The 20,315-nt window shown below is 34.6% G+C and overlaps 1 protein-coding gene across 17 annotated transcripts in view; it reads right to left on the bottom strand.

The window, feature by feature from the left end:
* The window catches only part of kcnq5a (potassium voltage-gated channel, KQT-like subfamily, member 5a), a 251,683-nt gene that overhangs the window by 13,431 nt on the left and 217,937 nt on the right, over nucleotides 1-20,315 (bottom strand). For 6 of the 17 annotated variants that reach the window (XM_073920922.1, XM_073920928.1, XM_021480849.3 and 3 more), the window contains 4 exons: nucleotides 18,210-18,236; nucleotides 9,064-9,284; nucleotides 4,834-4,942; nucleotides 887-1,018 (listed from right to left, as the gene is read on the bottom strand). In XM_073920922.1, coding sequence (XP_073777023.1) covers nucleotides 887-1,018; nucleotides 4,834-4,942; nucleotides 9,064-9,284; nucleotides 18,210-18,236 — 489 coding nt within the window. Of the gene's footprint in view, nucleotides 1-553; nucleotides 665-886; nucleotides 1,019-4,833; nucleotides 4,943-9,063; nucleotides 9,285-13,703; nucleotides 13,761-18,209; nucleotides 18,237-20,315 lie in introns of all 17 variants that reach the window. The other 11 variants (XM_073920920.1, XM_021480847.3, XM_068213052.2 and 8 more) reach the window with 5 other exon arrangements.

Below are 20,315 nucleotides of genomic sequence, written 5' to 3' on the forward strand. Positions count from 1 at the left end.
ATGGGAAACATCCACACACACTCATTCACACTATGTTCAATTTAGCCTACCCAATTCACCTGTACCACAATGCAATGTAAATGCAGCTACTGACATCAACATTATTAAAAAAAAGGTGAATGACTATCGGTTCCATTATTACTGGTAACATTCTTTAAAATATCTTCATTTGTTTAACACAATTTTTAACGCAGAATTTTCATTTTTATCGTTTTAAGATTGTAATCTTGAATTATGTATAGTTTCTTTGCCTCACTGACATTTTAATAATATAAATCTAATAAAATAAATGTAAAAAATAACCGAATGTAATAATTTGACAAGCAAAAGTTTACCAATGAGTCAATAAAAAATACTGATTGATTGATTGATTTAGTTTTTTTTTTTTTTTTAATCAAAAGTTTAAAATCCTTTGAAAGCTGGAACTATATTAATGTTCATGTCCAGAGTTAAAAGTCATGGTGGATTCAGACACACAACCTCAGCAGTTGACTTATATCTGAATGTTTCAAAGGTAAAGAAGCTTGCAGAGGGGAATTGTGGGTCTGCTGACCCTGGGGCAGAGTGTTTCCTCTTGGCCTGGCTGTAATACAAGTGGAGGGAAGGAGAGGAAAATGTCTTGGCTTTGCTGCTCAGGGTCTGTGGACCCACAATGGTGTCCAACCTGAATATGAGAGTGTACACAAAGAGATAAGACACACACGGATATCCAGATGAAGATGAAGTGTGCATAAAGAAAGCCAACTATTTTCTGTACAGTGCAGCACATTTTGATGAAAAATAATGTTTTTTTTTTGTGGGATAAAACATAACACTTTCAAAATAGAATTTAACAGATATAGAAATCTTGCATTTACCCTATACAACTGTGTCTGATTATTCTCACCTAGTCTGCAGACTCTTGATACGACATAACATATCTAGGTGTCCAGCGGAGTATTGCTCGATCACATCTTTCACATCATACGGCCGCAGTGTCTCCTTAAACTTCTTTTTGGCCACATGGAACTTCATTATCCTGACAACAATAATAAAAAAGAATTAAATTAAATGGTATATTACATTACATTATAATGTAAATGTGTTTGTTCAACCATTGATTAGTAAAATTAGAAACAAAAATAAAACATAATTAACTATAAAAATAATAATATATATATATATATATATATATATATATATATATATATATATATATATATATATATATATATATATATATATATATATATTTATAAATATAAAATAAGAGTTTGGAATATGTATTGGTACTTTATTTATATATTTATTTTTTAGTCTGCTGGGTTTTTTTGTGTCAAAATCTGTTAGATCAAGAAATGTTTTTATGGCCATTGTTAATACCAGTAATTATTATTATCATCTGTAAAAATAGTATTAGTAGTGTTTAATAAAAAGTTGAATATAAAATCATAGTTAAATGTATTATTAGGTGTAAATGACTAAATGTAAATGTAAATGTAAATTTATTATCATTATTATTATTATTAGATAAATGAATATACAGTAGTCAACATTCAGAGTGAATCAAAAATGTTTTTCAAAATTGTTCTAGGACAAGAATGGGTGTGACTGTGTACCCATTACCGGGTCAGTAACATCATTTACTTGCACATTCTTTAAATTTTAAAGGTCCGTACTGGCCCAATACCCCCATAAGTGGTTCTGTTCTTTCACCAGTTGGAATAGAATAACTTTTGCAAAGATTATGATCATAATATTTACTTTTTTTCTATGATTACTGACATGTGCAGGAACCAACTAAATTAAGTATATCAACCTAGACCACACCGAACCTAAAAGGTACACTTTCGAATTTGAGTTTACAAAAAAAAAAGCCCCTCTTTTTTAGAGGGGTTTATTATAACACAGACAACATATACAATTATTTTAACCACTTTCAACAGTGTTTATGAAAATTCAAAGGGTTTTCTTTAAAATGATACAAAACTTTTGCATTTACACCGATTTGGGAAGCTTTTGAATTTGGGTAGGCAAAATCCAGACGAAAAGCCCCAAATAGCACTTGACTTTAAGAGGTTAATTGCTCAGGAATTTAATTTGTTAAAACACAAATCTAGTTCATTTAGAATCGAGTTACAGTCATTTTGTTAGATTTGATGTCACAAAACAAGCAAATCCCTCACAAAATAACCAAAAGTCAAAACATTACGTCGCCTCGTGGTTCCATCCCAAAGAGGGAAAAAATCACTTTCGCGAACGCTCACGCTCAATCTGCCCAGTTGGTGGAATGAACTCCCTAACTGCATCAGAACAGCAGAGTCACTCGCTATTTTCAAGAAACGACTAAAAACTCAACTATTTAGTCTCCACTTCACTTCCTAAGCTGCAATTGCCTCTTTGAATATCACACTAATTGTACAAAAAAAAAAAAAAAAAAAAAACTACTAACACTTCCCTTCTTAGACTTTACAGACCTGAAACTTGCCTTTAGTACTTATTCATTGTTGCTCTTAGTTGTGTAAATTGCTTCCTTGTCCTCATTTGTAAGTCGCTTTGGATAAAAGCGTCTGCTAAATGACTAAATGTAAATGTAAATGTAAACATTGCTAAAGTGTTGTCTTATAAAACTCTAAAACATGCCAAATTTTTTGTTATTTTTAAATAACTCAATTAACTAAAATGCCTGTATATGTGTATACCCTGGGATAAATGTCTCACACAATAAAATAAAAACTATGTTTAACTTCAAACACAAAACAAAACAATTTATCAAAAATCAATGCAGAGAAACTGCAAAAAAGTAAAGTGGCCCCTTATTTTTTCCTCAGTGCTGTGCATAAATAACCACTAGAGGGCAGAAAAGTGTCATAAATACCAAAACGTTTAATGACCCAGTGAAAAATCTGATCATATATACCTGCACTATATATATATATATATATATATATATATATATATATATATATATATATATATATATATATATATATATATATATATATATATATATATATATAAAACTGTTAATAATACCATTACTCAAGTAAGACTTGTGCTGAAGTAAAGCTATGTGTAATGGATGCCATTAGCTGTGTAAACACAGTTATTACCGCTGGCACACTGAAACCTAAACCTATGCGATGCATGACGTTCTTTAAAGTCAAGTTAGAACTGCAAATATTGACATTGAGAAGAACAAATCTCAGCAATCTGTCTCTGTAATGATACAGAGTCAAAGCTCTGTCAGATTTTCTTCTTGTCAGATGAGCTGGTGTGTAAGCAGAACTGACTGTGAACATGTCTATCTGACACCCTGGGAAAGAGGAGCAGCAAAAATCTCAGCTCTCCTTAGAGACCCAAATAATGTGGGCCAATCGAATTGAAAGAAATTACCTAAAGTAACATCAATGGCCTATAGCGATGTGTCTAATGTCTCAGTCATCAATGAGTGAAAACAGAACCTCTTGTTTATATCAGTTCCATCACAAGTAAACCTTCAATGGTAGATGATGCATTTGATTGGATTGTTTTGTAGTGTAATGCTGATGTTGTCAACTGTGATCAAACAACCACCAGCTACAGTACACAGCTTTGAGAAAGTTTCAGATATATATTTCTCATTACACGTGTACACTACCTGACAAAAGTCTTGTCGTTGATCCCAGTTATAAGAGCAACAGCTAATAACTTGACTTCTAGTTGATCCTTTGAAAAAAGTGGCAGAAGTTAGATTTTTTTAAATGAATTATCTGTTGGACTTCCTCCCAATCACCCCGATACTGCAGAAGACTTATTAGAACCACATTAGCACAGACCCAAGATTCTCACATAATTTAGTCAAGTTTGGTGAAGGAAAAATCATAGTTTGGGGTTACATTCATTATGGGGGCGTGTGAGAGATCAGCAGAGTGGATGGTAACATCAACAGCCTGAAGTATCAGGAGACATTTATGCAACTTATTACAAATCACAGGAGAGGGTAATTTCTTAAGCAGGATAGCACTCCTTATACTTCAGCCTCCACATCAGATCCTAAAAAATGGAAGTCAAGGTGCTCCAGGATTGGGCAGCCTAGTGACCAGACATGAACATTATTGAGCATGTCTGGGGTAGGATGAAGGAGGAGGTGTTGAAAATGAATCCAAAGAATCTTGATGAACTCTGGGAGTCCTGCAAGAACGCTTTATTTGCCATTCCAGATGACTTTATAAATAAGTTATTTGAGTCATTGCAGAGATGTGTGGATGCAGTCCTTCAAGCTCATGGGAGTCACTCACAATATTAATTCTTTTTCCACTGCTCCATGGCTTTATATTCTATACTGTACATTATTTCTGTTAAGTGACAAGTCTTTTGTCTCAGCAAAGTCACACCTTACTGTCCTAATTAAATAATTATAAATCAAGACATGATTATATTTCATTTGGGTAAAATAAGTGAGGCTTTTGCCTTTCATATAAGCCTGATACCAAATGATCAACTAGAAGTCAAGTTATTATCTGTTGTTCCTAAACCTTAAGACTTTTGTCAGGTAGTGTACGTACATTTTATGTTTATATACATTATTTGGGCTTTATATAAGCAATATGATATAGTTTGTTATTTCCACTTTTGTGCACACTTGCAAAATAAGTAAAAAAAAACCTCTCTTTAATTCCTCTTAAGTAAATTAAAACTCAATGTAAAATAAATCTGAAAAGGAGTATTTTTACCCTTGGTACCAAACTCAACATAATATTTGTGCTGTTTGATATTTAAACTAAATGTCTCAAAAATGATTATGATGAACCACTAAACAAAAACTTTTTTTATTGTGCACAGTGTGAATTCTCTGGGAAGTGGAACTCTCACCTGATGGCCCTGATCACTGCCTTTAGCGGAGCTGACAGATCTTCTACTGTCACATCACAGTGGCAAGCCTTATCATCAAAAGCATCATCCGGTCCAAGAGTGGTGTCAGCTGTGTGAGAGAGGGAGAGAGAAAAGGAAAGAACCAATGCATATCAAGCAAAAATTGTTTTGCTGCACATCCTTAAAATGGGTAAAACAAAACTTGGCTGAATAGCAGAGATAGCCAAGGGCAGATCAATACAGCTATGAACCAAAATAGCATTCAAAGCAAATCTTTTCCTTGACCCCCCTCACACTGGCCTAAGGCCAGACCACTGAGCTTTACAACACCCAAACTGAAGCAAGCATTCACATTTAGCTGAAAGGCAACAAAATGGCTGTTCATCAAAAGACAAATAATAAAAAAAAATATATATATATAAATAAATAAACTGCAAAGTTTCGATTCATCATGTAATAGGTATACCTAGTCAACTGTTTAGTATTGCAAATATCTAATCAGCTAATTACATAGCAGAAACTCAATGCAAATAGGCTTGCAGACATGGTCAAAAAAGATCTGCTAAATTCTAACCTGAGCATCAATATGTGGAAGAGAGGTCATTTAAACTACTGTAAATGTGGCATGGTTGTCGGTGGCTTGAAAATAAAATACTGCTGATCTACTAGAATTTTGACACAAAACACTCTCCAGGGTTTACAAAGAAATGTCCAAAACAGTAAAAACATTCAGTGAACAGCAGTTTTGTATGTGAAAATGTGTCAAACCTTGAAGCCACAAATCTCAACGGGTGCTACTTTTTTAAGCTAAGAATAAGAAACGAAGACTACAATTTGTACAGGCTCGACAAAATCGCACAATAGAAGACTGAAAAAGGGAAGCCTGGTCTGATGAGAATTCTGTAATGGCATTTGGATGGTAGGCTCTGAATTTGGGGCAAACAACATGAAAGCATGGATCCATTCTGCCTTATATCAAGAGTTCAGTCTGCTGGAGGTGGACCAGAGTGTTTCCACTTTGTGATGCTACTCCAAGCAGGATCATCTGCCATGCAAAGCTCTGATCATGGCAATGTGGCTTTTTGAAAATGGCACAGTGAGTTTTTAGCGAGGATTCACATAGCCTCCACAATCACTAAATCTCAACTCAATAAAGCACTTTTGAGATGTGCTGGAATGGGAGATTTGAATCATGGATGTACAGCTGACAAATCTGCAGTGACTATGTGAATTTATCAAGTCAATGAGGAGCAAAATCTCCATGTTTCTGGGACAAAGAGTACCAAATAAAGTGGCCAAACAGTTTTACTAGACAGACGAAATATCTAAAAATGAAGCTTGTACAAGAGATTGAATTCTTCCATTTAAACGCTGTTATGGCTGACCCCATCTGCACTAAATCGCAGATAAATGGCAGAGGAAGAGAGATTGCTATCGAAATGTGTGTAATTTTCTGCTCCCTCGTATAGGCTATGTTCTGTTGGGGATCTATAGTGTGTTAGATCTCAGTGTGTGTGTTCGCACAGCAGGTATGGGGCTCATTTTGGGCTGATGGGTCTCATACTGGGCTTATGTCAGATCACTGCTGCAGAAGCACTACCTCTGCAAAATCCTATAGAGGTAGCTTTGTAAAAATGTACTTGATTGGGAATTCTATAATAAATCCCATGATACTACAACAACAAAAACATGTCCATGAAGTATTGGAGGGTGACTTAAAGTAGTGAATCATTATTTAGTAGCATTACAATAACAGCTTTTTTTTAAATAGGTAATTCTCACTGAAGTGTTAGATAAATGCAACACATGTCAGGATATGTCAGCCAAGTGTGTTACCCTATTGGTTACTTTTGCCAACTGAATTTAAAACAGCATTTGAATAGAATCTAGTCACTGTCAGTATTCATCTATGTCTATATGAGCACTGTGAATAACATCTAAAATGCTACATTTTTTTTTGTTTAAAAATGTACAGACTGTCCTAAAGACTCAAAGTGAAATGTGTTCATTCATTTTAGTGAATCAGTTCCTTCAAATGTAAATCCTGTTGTATACTGTTCATGATTTTCCAGGATTTTTAAGGTATGTTACAGGCAGCATGGTTGCCAGTAAGGTACTGTATATGTTCAGTTACTGTCATTCACTTTACTGTATTTTTGCATTTAGCATTGCATCTTATTATTAAATCTAGAGCAAAATCTAACAGTGAACACAAAAAGTGAATTATTCTTCCTCATGGCTTATCTATCCAATTATCACATTTAACTTGATCACTTTTGATTAACAGTCCAAATGAAGCCCTGGTAAATCTGTATTTTATCACTGTACTAAGTTTAGCTAAAGATTCCCTAAACTATCTCTGTCACACTGCCTGTGTTTTATTTCCCCATGGGATCATTGATACTGTCAGTCCATTGTGACTAATGTACAGGACTCAGTCAAAACTGAATATCCTGCTATAAACAACGTCTCTATGTGCTCTGCTCTCTTTCTCCCTAAGGGACAGTCTGGTGCAGGGAGACTGAGCCAAGGTTAACCAGAGCAAACAAGGGTCCCATGAGAGACCACATGCAGCCTTTAAATCCAGTCTTCAAGGAAAAGCTAGAAAAACACCAATTACATTAAGGTATGTAGGGAAAGACTTGGTGTGAATACTACAAGAACATTGTAAATAAAAATAAATATATATTTTATTGTTCTTACAGCAATATTCAACATTTTTAAACAGTTTTAAATAGTATGTTTTTAAATATTTAATCATTTTTTGTAAACCAAATAAAAAAAATCTACTGTAGGCATAATTATTAACAAAGCAAATTAAAAACAAACAAAGCATGTTAAGTAGCTAATAAACACAATACACATGACTTATAATGGTCTTTAGAAAAACATTATAGGGTTTGGAATGACATAATTTCAACATTTTGATCTGGTTTAATAAGCTAATGAGAACCTTTACAAATCTAAATCTGTAACATCCTATTTCAGTGTCCTCACTAATTTACAATGCTGATTGTACTGTGTATATAGTAATTTAGTGATGGCACCTTAAAGACTCCTCTTATATGGAGAATGAAGTCACATAAATTGCTAAGGTGTGCGTTTTTCACAGACTTCGAAAGAGTTTAAAAATCTTGATGGTTCTGTGGGTCTTGTCTATCAAATCTGAACTTTATTTTGTATTTTTTATTGGATTTAAGTCAGGTGATTGACTGGGCTATTCTACAGCTTGATTTTCTTTCTCTGAAACCATTAGAGAGTTCCTTTTTACACCTCCCTTTCTTCATGTGTTTAATACTTTTTTTCCTGTGTCATTTATTTTAATACACATAACTTCATTTTGTAAACTAATCGTTTTCATTTCATAAATGGATTTCTTGGTTGTTACATCTGGTTAAAATTTCAAGTCAGCAGCAACTGTAGAAATATGTTTTCTTAGAAAAATGGTGAGGTTTTGAATACTAATTCCCCACACTGTAAGTGTATGAGCATTACTGCATTTAATGTATGACCATTCTACTTTAATGTATCAAAATGTCCAAATAAATATGTAAATAACATATTTATGTAAAATGAAACGGTCCCACTTTATATTAAGTGTCCTTAACTACTATGTACTTACATCAAAAAAATAAATACAATGTACTTACTGTGTTTATAATGTATTTGAGAACACTTGTGGTGCTTTTGAATTGGGATAGAGGTTAGGTTATGGACAGGTTTGGTGGCATGGGTAGGTATAAGGATGGGTTAAGGTGTAAGGGATGGTCAACAGTGTATTTACAAATGTAATTACAAAAGTTAATTACAGATAATTACATACATGTATTTAATCAAGCATAAGTACACAGTAAATACATGTATTTACACAATAAGTACATTGTAACAAACTTAATTGTAAACTTAAAATTAATTCCTGTGTAAGTACATATTAGTTAAGGCCACTTAATATAAAGTGGCACCAATAAAACATACTCACTCAGAATTTTTAATATACAAATAAAAAGTAACTGTATTCTTTGAAAGAAAGAAAGAAAAAAAGAAAGAAAGCTAAACAGGACATATTCTAATGCATGCCAAAAAAAAAAAAAAAAAACAGAAAGAAGAGAAAACAGCTGTATGAAACACATTTTCTGCTGATGCTTTGAAACCCCCTGTCCTCTTTGCCCCAATTACAGTAGAAGTGGAACACCTGTAAATGGGCAGAAAAAAAAAAAAAAAACCTTTCACCTTCAGTCGTTGTGCGTGACTGGCTCTTGAGCCTGAGCGACGGTCGAAAGCGTGTTCGGTCATTGAAGCTCCAGCTCTTCTGGACCTTGGCTGGACTGCTGCCCTCCACTGCCACCTCTGTGCCAGGAGAGCGCCGGTCGTTAACAGACATCTGTCTGCTCTTTACACTCTGACCACGCGGGCTGGCCATGCGCACTCGCTCACGGAAACTTAACTTTTGACTGCAGATAAGAGGATGAATGGAGTAAGATGGGAAATGGGGAGGGAAAAATAAAGAGAGAAATAAATGCATATGGAAAAAAAATAGGTATTTCAGTAAAAGTTGGCTTAATTTGGACTTATCTGGTTATGCTTATTTTAGACACAGTGATCTGACAACATTTATACATTTTATTAGTTCAGTTTCTACTAAATTCTGTAGGTAAAACAATATCATATTTCTTTATTTTTTAAATCTCATATGCTCAACAAGACTGCATTTATTTGACAAAAATACAGTAATATTGTGAAATATTATTGCAATAGAAAACAACTGTTAGCTATTTGTTTATGCATCCCTCTGCTGGCACAGCTGGATTTTCAGCATCATTACTCTACTCTGTCACATGACACTTTAGAAATCCAATAATATACACATTTGGTGCTCAATTAAAAAAAAAAAAAAAACGTTATATTATTAATAATGTTGAAAATTGTCTTGCTTAAAATATGATTATATACAATTAAACAAATTTAAAAATAAACATAACAGTTTTTAATATCAACTCTGATCAATTTTAAAGGTGCAGTATGAAGGTTTGACACCAGGTGGTTGAACTAAGTATTACATTCCTGGATCAAAACAAATACAAGCACAGGTTGCCAGCTGACCAACATTGGCGAGTCTCGAGCCTGCAGCTGATTTAAATTGTGTTCTATATAAAAGCATGCGCACGCGCACACGACACCTCAAACTAATATTTTAGAAATGGAATCAATTTCCCACAGGTGAACAACAGGAAAAATATACAATGATCACCCCAGGTACACCTTATGTGCTTTATTCAGTGTTGAATGCTAAAAATGTAAGTTAAATGCCATTTTACATCACATTTACTGCCATACAGCTGAAAACAGCAGCAGATAATTTACCTCAGATCTTTAAAATAAAACAAATCATTTGAAATTGAATTTTATAACTGTGAAATAATGCAAACCAATGCATATCAGTGATTCAGCACCTACATTTAATAATGATAAAGAGGCTTAATATGTATTATTTAGATTATAAACCTTACCCTGTATTTAATTTTCTGTCGTGTTTCGTCTGGTGCAAACAGCTAAATTGCTTATCACTGCACATCTCATCATGTAACGTGTTGTTAGGACACAGGGTTACAAAGTAACCTGCTCACTTAATGTTTACACTAATATTTATATTATTTGGCAATTAATAACTTCATGTGGAACTCTGAATCTGCGTCTCATTTCAGTCTGCTACTGTCCACCGGAGGTTGCATTTCGGTCATGGACGCATACTTTGAAAACCTTTTTAAATGAAATACGCTGTTTTCCAACCAGGCGTTTCAGCACGTAACAGACATTTTGAGAGCAGAATTTCTGACTTAAGCTTTTTTTTTTCAGATAAACAAGAAAGTTTACTTAGCATGTTTCTTAAATATCTGCTAACATATTATGGTATTTTTAGGCTTTAGAAGAGTCAAAAACTTACAGCACCTTTAAGTAAACTTTTTTTTCTTCTTTTTTTAATCTGGAATAAAAATAAATGATGTTATGCACCAAATTTGACTTTCATATTTAATACTGATGATCATGTGACATTGAAAAGGCTTTACCAACAATGTAATAAAGGTGTAATATAAAAAGAAACAAACTGCATTTTAGATTTTTTAAATGCTGCCTTGCAGAGCATAAGAAATGTTTTTAAAAACATTAAATGTGAAATTATTTCAAAATATTGGACAAATGGTGAATTTTCATTTTCTTAATTACTTTAGATAGTCTTCATAGTTTGAAAGTAAAAGTTATTTGCCTATATCGGTTCCTCAAAAGACCATCATGCAACATAAATCCCATTCCAAAGCTTCCACCAATCAGCAAGCAACATTTTGAAGCATGACTTTTTGAACATCCTATTCTTTCGTTTGCTGTTCTGTATATTCTTTAGTTGCTACCTTCAACGTGGAGCAGCCAGACATAATTTCCATAAGGATTATCATAGAACTGACATATATTTTTTTAAAATACAAAACATTTTCCTACAATGACAACTACATGAGCTGGGGTTCTTCAATCATGTCTGACTTATATCCATTTAACCAAGTATGCTTCGGGTTCATGCTTGGTTGTTTGTGTGTGAAAGAGATGTAGAAGAGAAGAGTGAAGACATGATGCTATATGAAGGTAAAAACATTCATAGTTTTCAGTCACGAGACCTGAAGGGCAAAACACCCAAGCCACAAATATTCAGAAGAAAAACAAATAAAGTGGAATTTTTGGGTACTTGCACTGCGGATACAGCACCTGCTCTAGTACTTTAAGCACAAAAAACAGTGAGAATGCTTAATGTGGCAAGGCTTAACATAAACAGTGTTGCTAAAGGGTTAAATTAAATACACCTAATGATGCACACTATTTATAGGCAAGCAGATGAAAAACTGTTCTGAATGCTTTAAGCTGTAATAAGCATTTTATAATGGTTTTAATGACATCTTTGTTACACGTTTCATGTTCTTGCAATTACAATTAATTATGCATAATTACATACAACTAACCTTAAACCTAACCCGCATCCTAACCCTAAACATATTGTAAGTACATACACTCGCCGGTCACTTTATAGGTTTATAGGTACATCTGCCAATTTGTATGCAAATTTCTAATCAGCCAATCACATGGCAGCAACTCAATGCATTTAGGCATTTAGACATGAAGACAATCTGCTGCAGTTCAATCCGAGCATCAGAATAGGGAAGAAAGGTGATTTAAGTGACTTTGAACGTGGCATGGTAGTTGGTGCTAGATGGGCTGGGCTGAGTATTTCAGAAACTTCTGTTCTACTAGACTTTTCTGGTGTTGGTGTAAGGGTGTTGGGGATATTTTTGGACACACTTCGGACCCATTAATGCCCATCCCTTTATGACCAAAGTGTGCCAATCTTCTGAGGGCTACTTCCAACAGTGTGAATCATCTCAGACTCTTGAACATGACAATGAGTTCACTGTACTCAAATGGCCTCCATAGTCACAAGCTTTCAATCCAACAGAGCACCTTTGGCATGTGGTGAAATGGGAGATTCGCATCATGGATGTGCAGCAGACAAATCTGCAACAACTGTGTGATGCTATCATGTCAATATGTTATGTCCAGTACCTTGTTGAATCTATGCCATGAAGGATTAAGGCAGTTCTGAAGACAAAAATAAGTCCAATCAGTAAGGTGTACCTAATAAAGTGGCCAGTTAGTGTATAATTAATATTACTCAGATGAAAAATTAATTCTTCACTAAAAGAAGTTTAAAACAAAGTTTAATATAAAAATGTCTGTTTTCTACTAACACCTCAAACACTATTTTTTTTGTTTGTTTTGAGAGTGAGACAATATCTGCAATATCGTCAACTGATTTCACATATAATTTGCCTGTGTATGTAAATTTCAGCACAACATATTGTAGAGCAATATTCATTTCTTTAATTTTTCCTTGTTTGATGTACAGGTAATGACAGTTGATCTTTGTAGCACTGTATACTTTAACTGAACCAAACCTGTCAATTGTGAAAACACCTATAATATTACTGATTTACAACATTAGTACTTGGTAAAGCCTTGATAAATATGAATAGTGACTTTGTTTTGCCCACCAGGTCCAAATTCTTATAAAAGTTTGACATTACTATGAATAATACTATAAACTCGATCTCACTGCAATTTGTAACTTTTTGTTTTAGTGGCTAATTTGTATGAATTCGTACAATCTCATTCATACAATTTTAACATGATTTTAATATGATTTGCTTATCCACCAATGGCAGTTGGCATTCTTTTTAAATCATACATTTTTGCATGACTGAACTAGTGCGAGTACATACGAATTAGCCACTAGACTGTCAAAACATAAAATAGTTACGTTTCCTTGTGAGATCAGGCTGTATAAACTATATAAAGTGTCCGATTTCATGCACATGCAACATGCAAATTTATGACTAATGTGCTTAATATGTGGGATGCACACAGATATATATATATATATGCAGCATAGTCATAAATATTCATAACTGAACTGAACCCTTAAAACCATTTGATATAATCACTATAGTCCTGCAAAGTATTACAATATGAGATGTCGGAAGAATGGTGATTTAAAGTGAACGAATCTTAGAAGCTCTGCATTACTTTTTACTCTACATGGATGTTACATTTATTTACATTTATACATGTATTGGTGTTTTCATTTATCTATGCATTGGGATTAGGAGTGTAGGGAGTTAAATTCTTCAGGCAACATTCACAAGAGCCTAACATTAGACTCTCTGTAAGTACTCTGAGGTGGCTGTCACCATCACCATCATCATCATCCATGCATAAGGTTAGTCAGCATTCACATTGGTCATATTGCTGGAGCAGTGGGGGATGCTGGATACCTATATTTCCGTGTGGTATACCTCCTGAAGAGCCTCTGTCTATTACTATGACCCTTACTAAGGAAATGAGGGAGACAGATGGTAGATGAGTTAGTCAGACGGTGAGCAGAAACGACTTCCTTAAGTGGAAGAATAAAGTGGATGACACAACACAGAAACAGACTCTCTACTTGGGGTTAAAAGTGGAGCAAAATGCTAAATTAATTCTGTGTTTGAGCGACCAAACACGGTTACAAAGAGTTTAATTAATTATGTTTTGAAGGACTTCATAGTTGCACCACAAACACACACACACACCCATGCTTGAAGTATATTTGCATAGACATGTCAAGCAATCAACAAACTTTGACAAACTTTTTTGGATTTGCTGGTAAATTTTCCATTTTCGTTCTGTAAATATTTAACTGATTCAACTTTAAGCAGTGCAATATGGATTTGTGGATTATGTTGCTTAAAGACTGAAGACTAATGCTCTTCCATGAACAAGATTGCAGAAGCTAAACTAAAAGTGTTTGCTGTAATGTTTTAGCAATTTGAAAGTTCATTTTCCATCATGCTTAATGACACATTTGCCACACACTGAGGGTCTTTTCCAACTGTAAATTACTTCATTTACGTCTGAGTGCTGCTGCTCTGCTTTTCACACATTTAATATGAACCGTGCAAACATCCAATTCCAGCACTAATTGAAAGTGTGAAGATATAAACATGAAAAAAAAAAGACTTTGGTGCAATCGTTATTTACAATCACAGAGCAATGCGCTCCACCCCTGCTGAAATGACATGGAGGTAAAAACACAAACGTCACCTTCCTGACGACAAACATCTGACTACACTACTGCCCTGCAGATGCGACAGTCTTTAATGTGTCTAAACATAGTCCAGTATTGTGTACAAACATGCAGGGTTCTAAATGTCAAGCTAAGTCTAGAACTGACTCACTGTTTCTTACTGGACTTATTGATGAAAGGTATTTAAAGAGAGGTGGGGGGCTTTTATGGGGGAAAGATAAAGATGAAAAACAGATCTTAGTGCATTTATGATTGTAAAATATCTAACGGGCAATATAAACAATCTCCGAATGGAAAAAGTGCATTATGTTTATGTCCATGTATACAGAAAAGCACACACACAGACACACACGCACGCACACCGCACACACACAATATCTAGTAGAGATGAACACTTTCACTTCATTTTCATTTTCACGTTGTTTTTTTGAATAGAAGTTAAAGCTGCTCCACATCTAAAATGCTATTCTGTGACTTTTGCTCCATGGAAACTCCATGTAAAACTTTCTGATTCTGATTGGACAATTCCATCCGAAGCAGTAGTGAAACTAAATTACTAAACTGCACATTTGTCTTTAGTTCTAAACAAAATACCAATGATATATTTATGTTTAACTCAACACTATGTGCTTTCTCTCAATAATTTATTTCAATATAATATAAATCATTTTATATATAGCACTAATGAGAGTGCAACAAAGTTTATTTTAATAACATTATTCATAATAATAATCATTCAAAATAATATAAGGTTTTTTTTAAAAACACTGTGAGGTGAGTTTAATCATTTTAATGCTGCATTTGTTTGAAAAACACAGTAAAAAAACAGTATGAATTTTGTATTTACAATTATTTCTGTGATTTAAGCCTGAATTTTCAGCAGTATTACTCCAGTCTTCAGTGCTACATGTTCCTTTATTGAATATAATATGGTGATTTGGTGATCAAACATCATTTCAAATGATCGTTACAGCTATAAACTGTTTTACTTTAATGTGTTTTAATTTTTTGAGGAATATAAACTTCAAATGAACATGAACTATTTGTAGTATTTGTAGTGGTTCAAATACTATTTGTAGTAGTTCAATTTTCTATAAAATAATTCTGTCAAATATTACTACTTTTAGTTCAATCTTATTTTATACATCACTGTGTTTCTTTCTGTTTAAGTTTACATTCCAGTTCCACCCCTTAGCCCTTCTCCTTACCCTAAATTCCTAAAGGCTGATTTATACTTCTGCGTCAAACGCACGCGTATGCTACGGCGTTGACGCATAGCCCTTCGCCGTGGCCCTCGGCATCGCTGACGTGCACCTCTCAAAAAATGTAACTACATGTCGCAACAATGCGTAGTGCAAGTTCTGTGATTGTTCGGCTTGGTAGCGATGACGAGTCTAGGCGGGACTGAGAGCCGCGCGAATGGCACGAGCCCAATGGAGCGATTGTTTACAAGTGTGGAGTCCCGTGTAGGAGCTCTGGATGGAAAGTTTTGTTTTGTGTTTACCTCATGGTTAAAGTTGTTGCACGTCTGCCGGTTTGAGCGAGTTTGAGCCACTTGTACATCCAGGAAGTGTTCAGGAAAAGCAAAACAGCAGCGAAGAAACTCGACAAAGAGGAACATTTACACCTCTCTGCCAACTAGCGTTTCGGAAGTGTTAATGCAGACCAACAGAGAAAGCGCGCAGAAGTATAAATGCACAGCTACGCGCATTGCATGCGCCATGTGCTACGCCGGTCACTTGATGCAGAAGTATAAACCAGGCTTAATTGTCCCATTTCCCTTGAAGGTGTAGGGCTAAGGGGAAGGGCTAGATAGCCATTGAAATGGAGATCTTCCAGGACCACACTAGAAGCCAAGTGGTATGAAAATGTCCCAGAATACAGCAGCTACAATGGCAATATGGCTGCATACGCGAGTCAGGATATGCACAAATTAGTATTTTTTGGCATTATTAAGAATTTTTACAATGAACAAGCACATATTTTATTACATTCATGAAGCCGTTTATGTTTTACGCTTATGCTTTAAAAAACGCTAAACTTTGCTTTTTATAATAACTCTTGTACAGTAGTCACTTTGACTAGTCCTTGATACCAGATGCCTGCCTTCTGACCACTCGCCTGTTATATTGACTACGAATCTAGATTTCCCTGTATACATCTGTTTGCCTGTGTTGACCGTTGCTTGCCTGGGCATTCTACTGAATAAACCTGCTTTGGATCCGCACCCCTGTTGTCAGCGTCACTTTACATTACAGATAACAAGACTCAGCAACTTCTGTGTGTTTGTGTGGTGTATAAATAGTCCAGTAATCATTCCATGAGCAGCATCAGCTGTGGGAGTGTAATCAGTGGAGACTGAAACTCATTTTTGAAGCTGCGCCATGGCCATGAGATCTGAACATGTATTCAAGCATGTAGACTGGACGTCTGTACCTGGGAGTACCTATTATGTCTCTGAGTGTGCTGCATTCTTTCACGAGTAAGACTTGATTCAAACCAATCAGCGCGCTCTATTGTTTATGCGGTGCAGCTTCATTAATATGCATGATAGCTTCGAAGTTTTTGCCTGAAACACTTTCAGATGGCAGAGAGACGACACGTTGTGTTGCCAAAACAAGTGGAAAAAGAAAAAACAATTGTTTGGAGATACAGGTCGTCAGTGTTGTTTTTATAAAATGCTGCAGTGAAGGTTTTGTTTTCATTTTCCAGCTATGAGAGCACAACTTTACTCACATTTGGATCAGTGCACGCGACGCGCGGCAGAAATACGTTTGTACAAAACATTTTTTACTTGAGAGCTTTTCGCATCTGGAAATTGTGGAATCCGGATTTGCTGCCCGTCTCCTTTAAAAAGAGATGTGGCTCTAATTGGTGTTGATTGTCCTGTCTCTACAGATTTGGTAAGTGTGTGCGATCAGTGCCCTTTCTTTGTTTATTCAGATGGCAAAGTTATAGTTCGTATCATCAGCAGTACCCTTTCAGTGTTTAAAGACAGACCTTAGTCAAAATGATTTCTAAGTTACTTAGTTTATGTTAATATCAGTACAATATTATGGACTGAAAGATCTGCTGTAAATGCTGCTTTCCGAGTGTAAACGTGAACACTGCAAGCAAACTATTGCCAACTGTCGTGTTTACGTTTTGCCGCATTTTGTGACAGGAGGCTTTCTGACCTACCGAGTGCATCTAAGTTACCGAGAAATGTAAAGGTTTTTTTCTCAGTCACTGTCTTTCTCTCCTGCGTGTGTGTTTGTTTTGGCTTGGTGAAAATCAATGCGTGCCCAAATGGACACACCCATTTTTATTCAAATCCTTTCCTTTTCCCTCCCCCGACACTCCCACCTAAACAGAGCTAGACACACCCACTTTCCTGACTTTTTCCAAACTAGAGGTGTGAAAATACCCTGCTGAAACAGGGGGTTTCATGGCCCTTTAACTAGAAAGGTGATAAACAGTTGTTTTGAAGCTTGTAGCTCACAATGTAGCTTACATCGGCACCCTGATTGATAAATTTTGCAATAAAGAAATAACCATTATACTTACCACATATACTATAAATATTACATCAAATAAAGTAAAAACAGTGAGAATGAATGACAAAGTAAGACATGTAACATGCCATGAATGAATGTACTTAATTCGTCTCCCTATTTCCATTAAAAACACAGGTAACACTGGAGAAAGTTAAACAACAAATACAAGAACAACAAACCTGCTGATGGATTCCCCCTGGTCTTTCCTTCAGGTGTTAGTTAAAACAGAGAGAGAAAAGAGGCAGGATATTAACACTTCACATGAACGACACAAACTACTAAAGGAGACTACAGAAGAGACACAGAGGCCTCAGAAATATATCGAGTGCTGGTAATGACACCAATATATTTCACTCCGTGTCACACAAAATTCAGTTTAAATGTAAAAAAAGAAAAAGAAAAAAAGAAATGACACGCACACACGCACATACATTAAGTATAGGAAGAAACTGAGAGCTTTTTTTAGACAGGCAGCAAACAAGCAGACGTGCAAGCCACGAGCGGTGCATAGACAAGCTGACTAAGAAGAGCACTAGCAGAGGGACAGCTGTGTTATCTGTGTGTAATTACTCAAGAATTGGTGGATTGCCTTAATATAACAGCACACTCATTTGTCAGCGCATTGTCTGTCTGCAATACTGTCCTGGCTTCTGTTTGATGTGATTTATCTGTTCTGGGCAACGTGGGGGGAAATTTCGGTTTCAGCCACAGGATCAACACGAGGAAACAGGTGTGAGTCTGTGGCTTGCATCCAAACTGAAACTTTCGAAGGCTTCAGTTATGCTGAAGGCTTTAGTTTAAAGTGAAAAACTGAATCTTGCCACACACGTGGCTGTGTAGGAACCTGTAGTGAAAATGTGTTCTTACTACATTAAATTCATAAGAACAATTTTAACATTTTTTTACTCCTAAATTTCAATAAACGTACAAAGTACATATTTTGCTGATCATTATTACTTATTCTTTTTGTCATATTCATCTTGCTGAGCTAAAAAAAGAATCAAAACCCTGATGGACTCTTTTCACAAGACTGGCATGACACATTTAACAGTCATCAGAATCTTAAATCCTTGATAGTTTTTAATATTTTGTTTACATTTATGTGTATTTCTGCATGTATTTTATCGTCTTTGCATCGAGTTATAAAAAACACATCGCTTGTGCGAGGTGTTTCTAAGCAGCAACTATGGGGCAGGACAGTAAATGTGCTGTTTTTTTTTTTTTCTGGTTGCTATCACATAATTCATAATTCTCAAATATATTTTTTTCCCTTTTTCTGAAAGTCCATTGTGGAGTATTTATTTAATTATTTTAGAAAATAGGATTGTAAAAAATATATTTGTTGTACTCTCCCATTCTCTGCGCTCTAAGTTTACCCAACTATGGCGACTTCCGCTACAGAGAAACCCGGAAACATGAAAAGGGTCTATTACTCTAATTACACAATCAAATGTTTCAGAACAGAATGATTTTTTAATGTTTTTTTTTTTTTTTTTTTTTTTAAAGAAGTCTGTTCTGCTCAACGATCCTGCATTTATTTGATCTAAAGTACAGTAAAACTGTAGACAATTGCTACATATTTCTTTATTATTTAAAGTAACTTCTGAATATATTTTCAAATGTAAAGCTAAGTCATTTCAAAGCTGAATTTGAACACCATTACTCAAGTCTGACTTCAGAAGAATCTTCAGCTTTCAGAAATCATTCTAATTTAATGTTTTGTTGGTCAAGAAAAGTTTATTGCTATTATCATTATCAGAATAATTGCTTTAACATTTCTTATGAAATTTTTTTGATGATTACAGAGATAAAATGATCATTATTTATCTGGAATAAAAAGCTTTTGTGACATCATAGGTATATTATTACATTCAAAAGCTTTGAGGCAATATCTATATCTATATATCTATATATATATATATATATATATATATATATATATATATATATATATATATATATATATTTTTTTTTTTTTTTTTTTTGGTAAATTTATTATCAGAATTAAGATGTTTCTTTAGCAACGATACTTTAAATATATCAAAAGTGAAGATAGATATTTATAACACCACAAAAGATTTATATTTCAGATAAATGCTTTGCTAGTAAGTCTTCAATTCGTCAAAGAAAAATCTACTCAGCTGTTAGTGTTTACAACATAAAAATTATTTCAAATATAGGTTTGATGAGCAAACTTTAAAAAAAAATAATAAATGTTATAAAATGTTTGAATGGTAGTGTATTATACATTGACAAAATATTCATTTTTAAAATTCAGATTTTTT

This window comes from Danio rerio, chromosome 13 (genome assembly GCF_049306965.1).
Source record: "Danio rerio strain Tuebingen ecotype United States chromosome 13, GRCz12tu, whole genome shotgun sequence".
NCBI classification, from domain to species: Eukaryota; Metazoa; Chordata; class Actinopteri; order Cypriniformes; family Danionidae; genus Danio; species Danio rerio.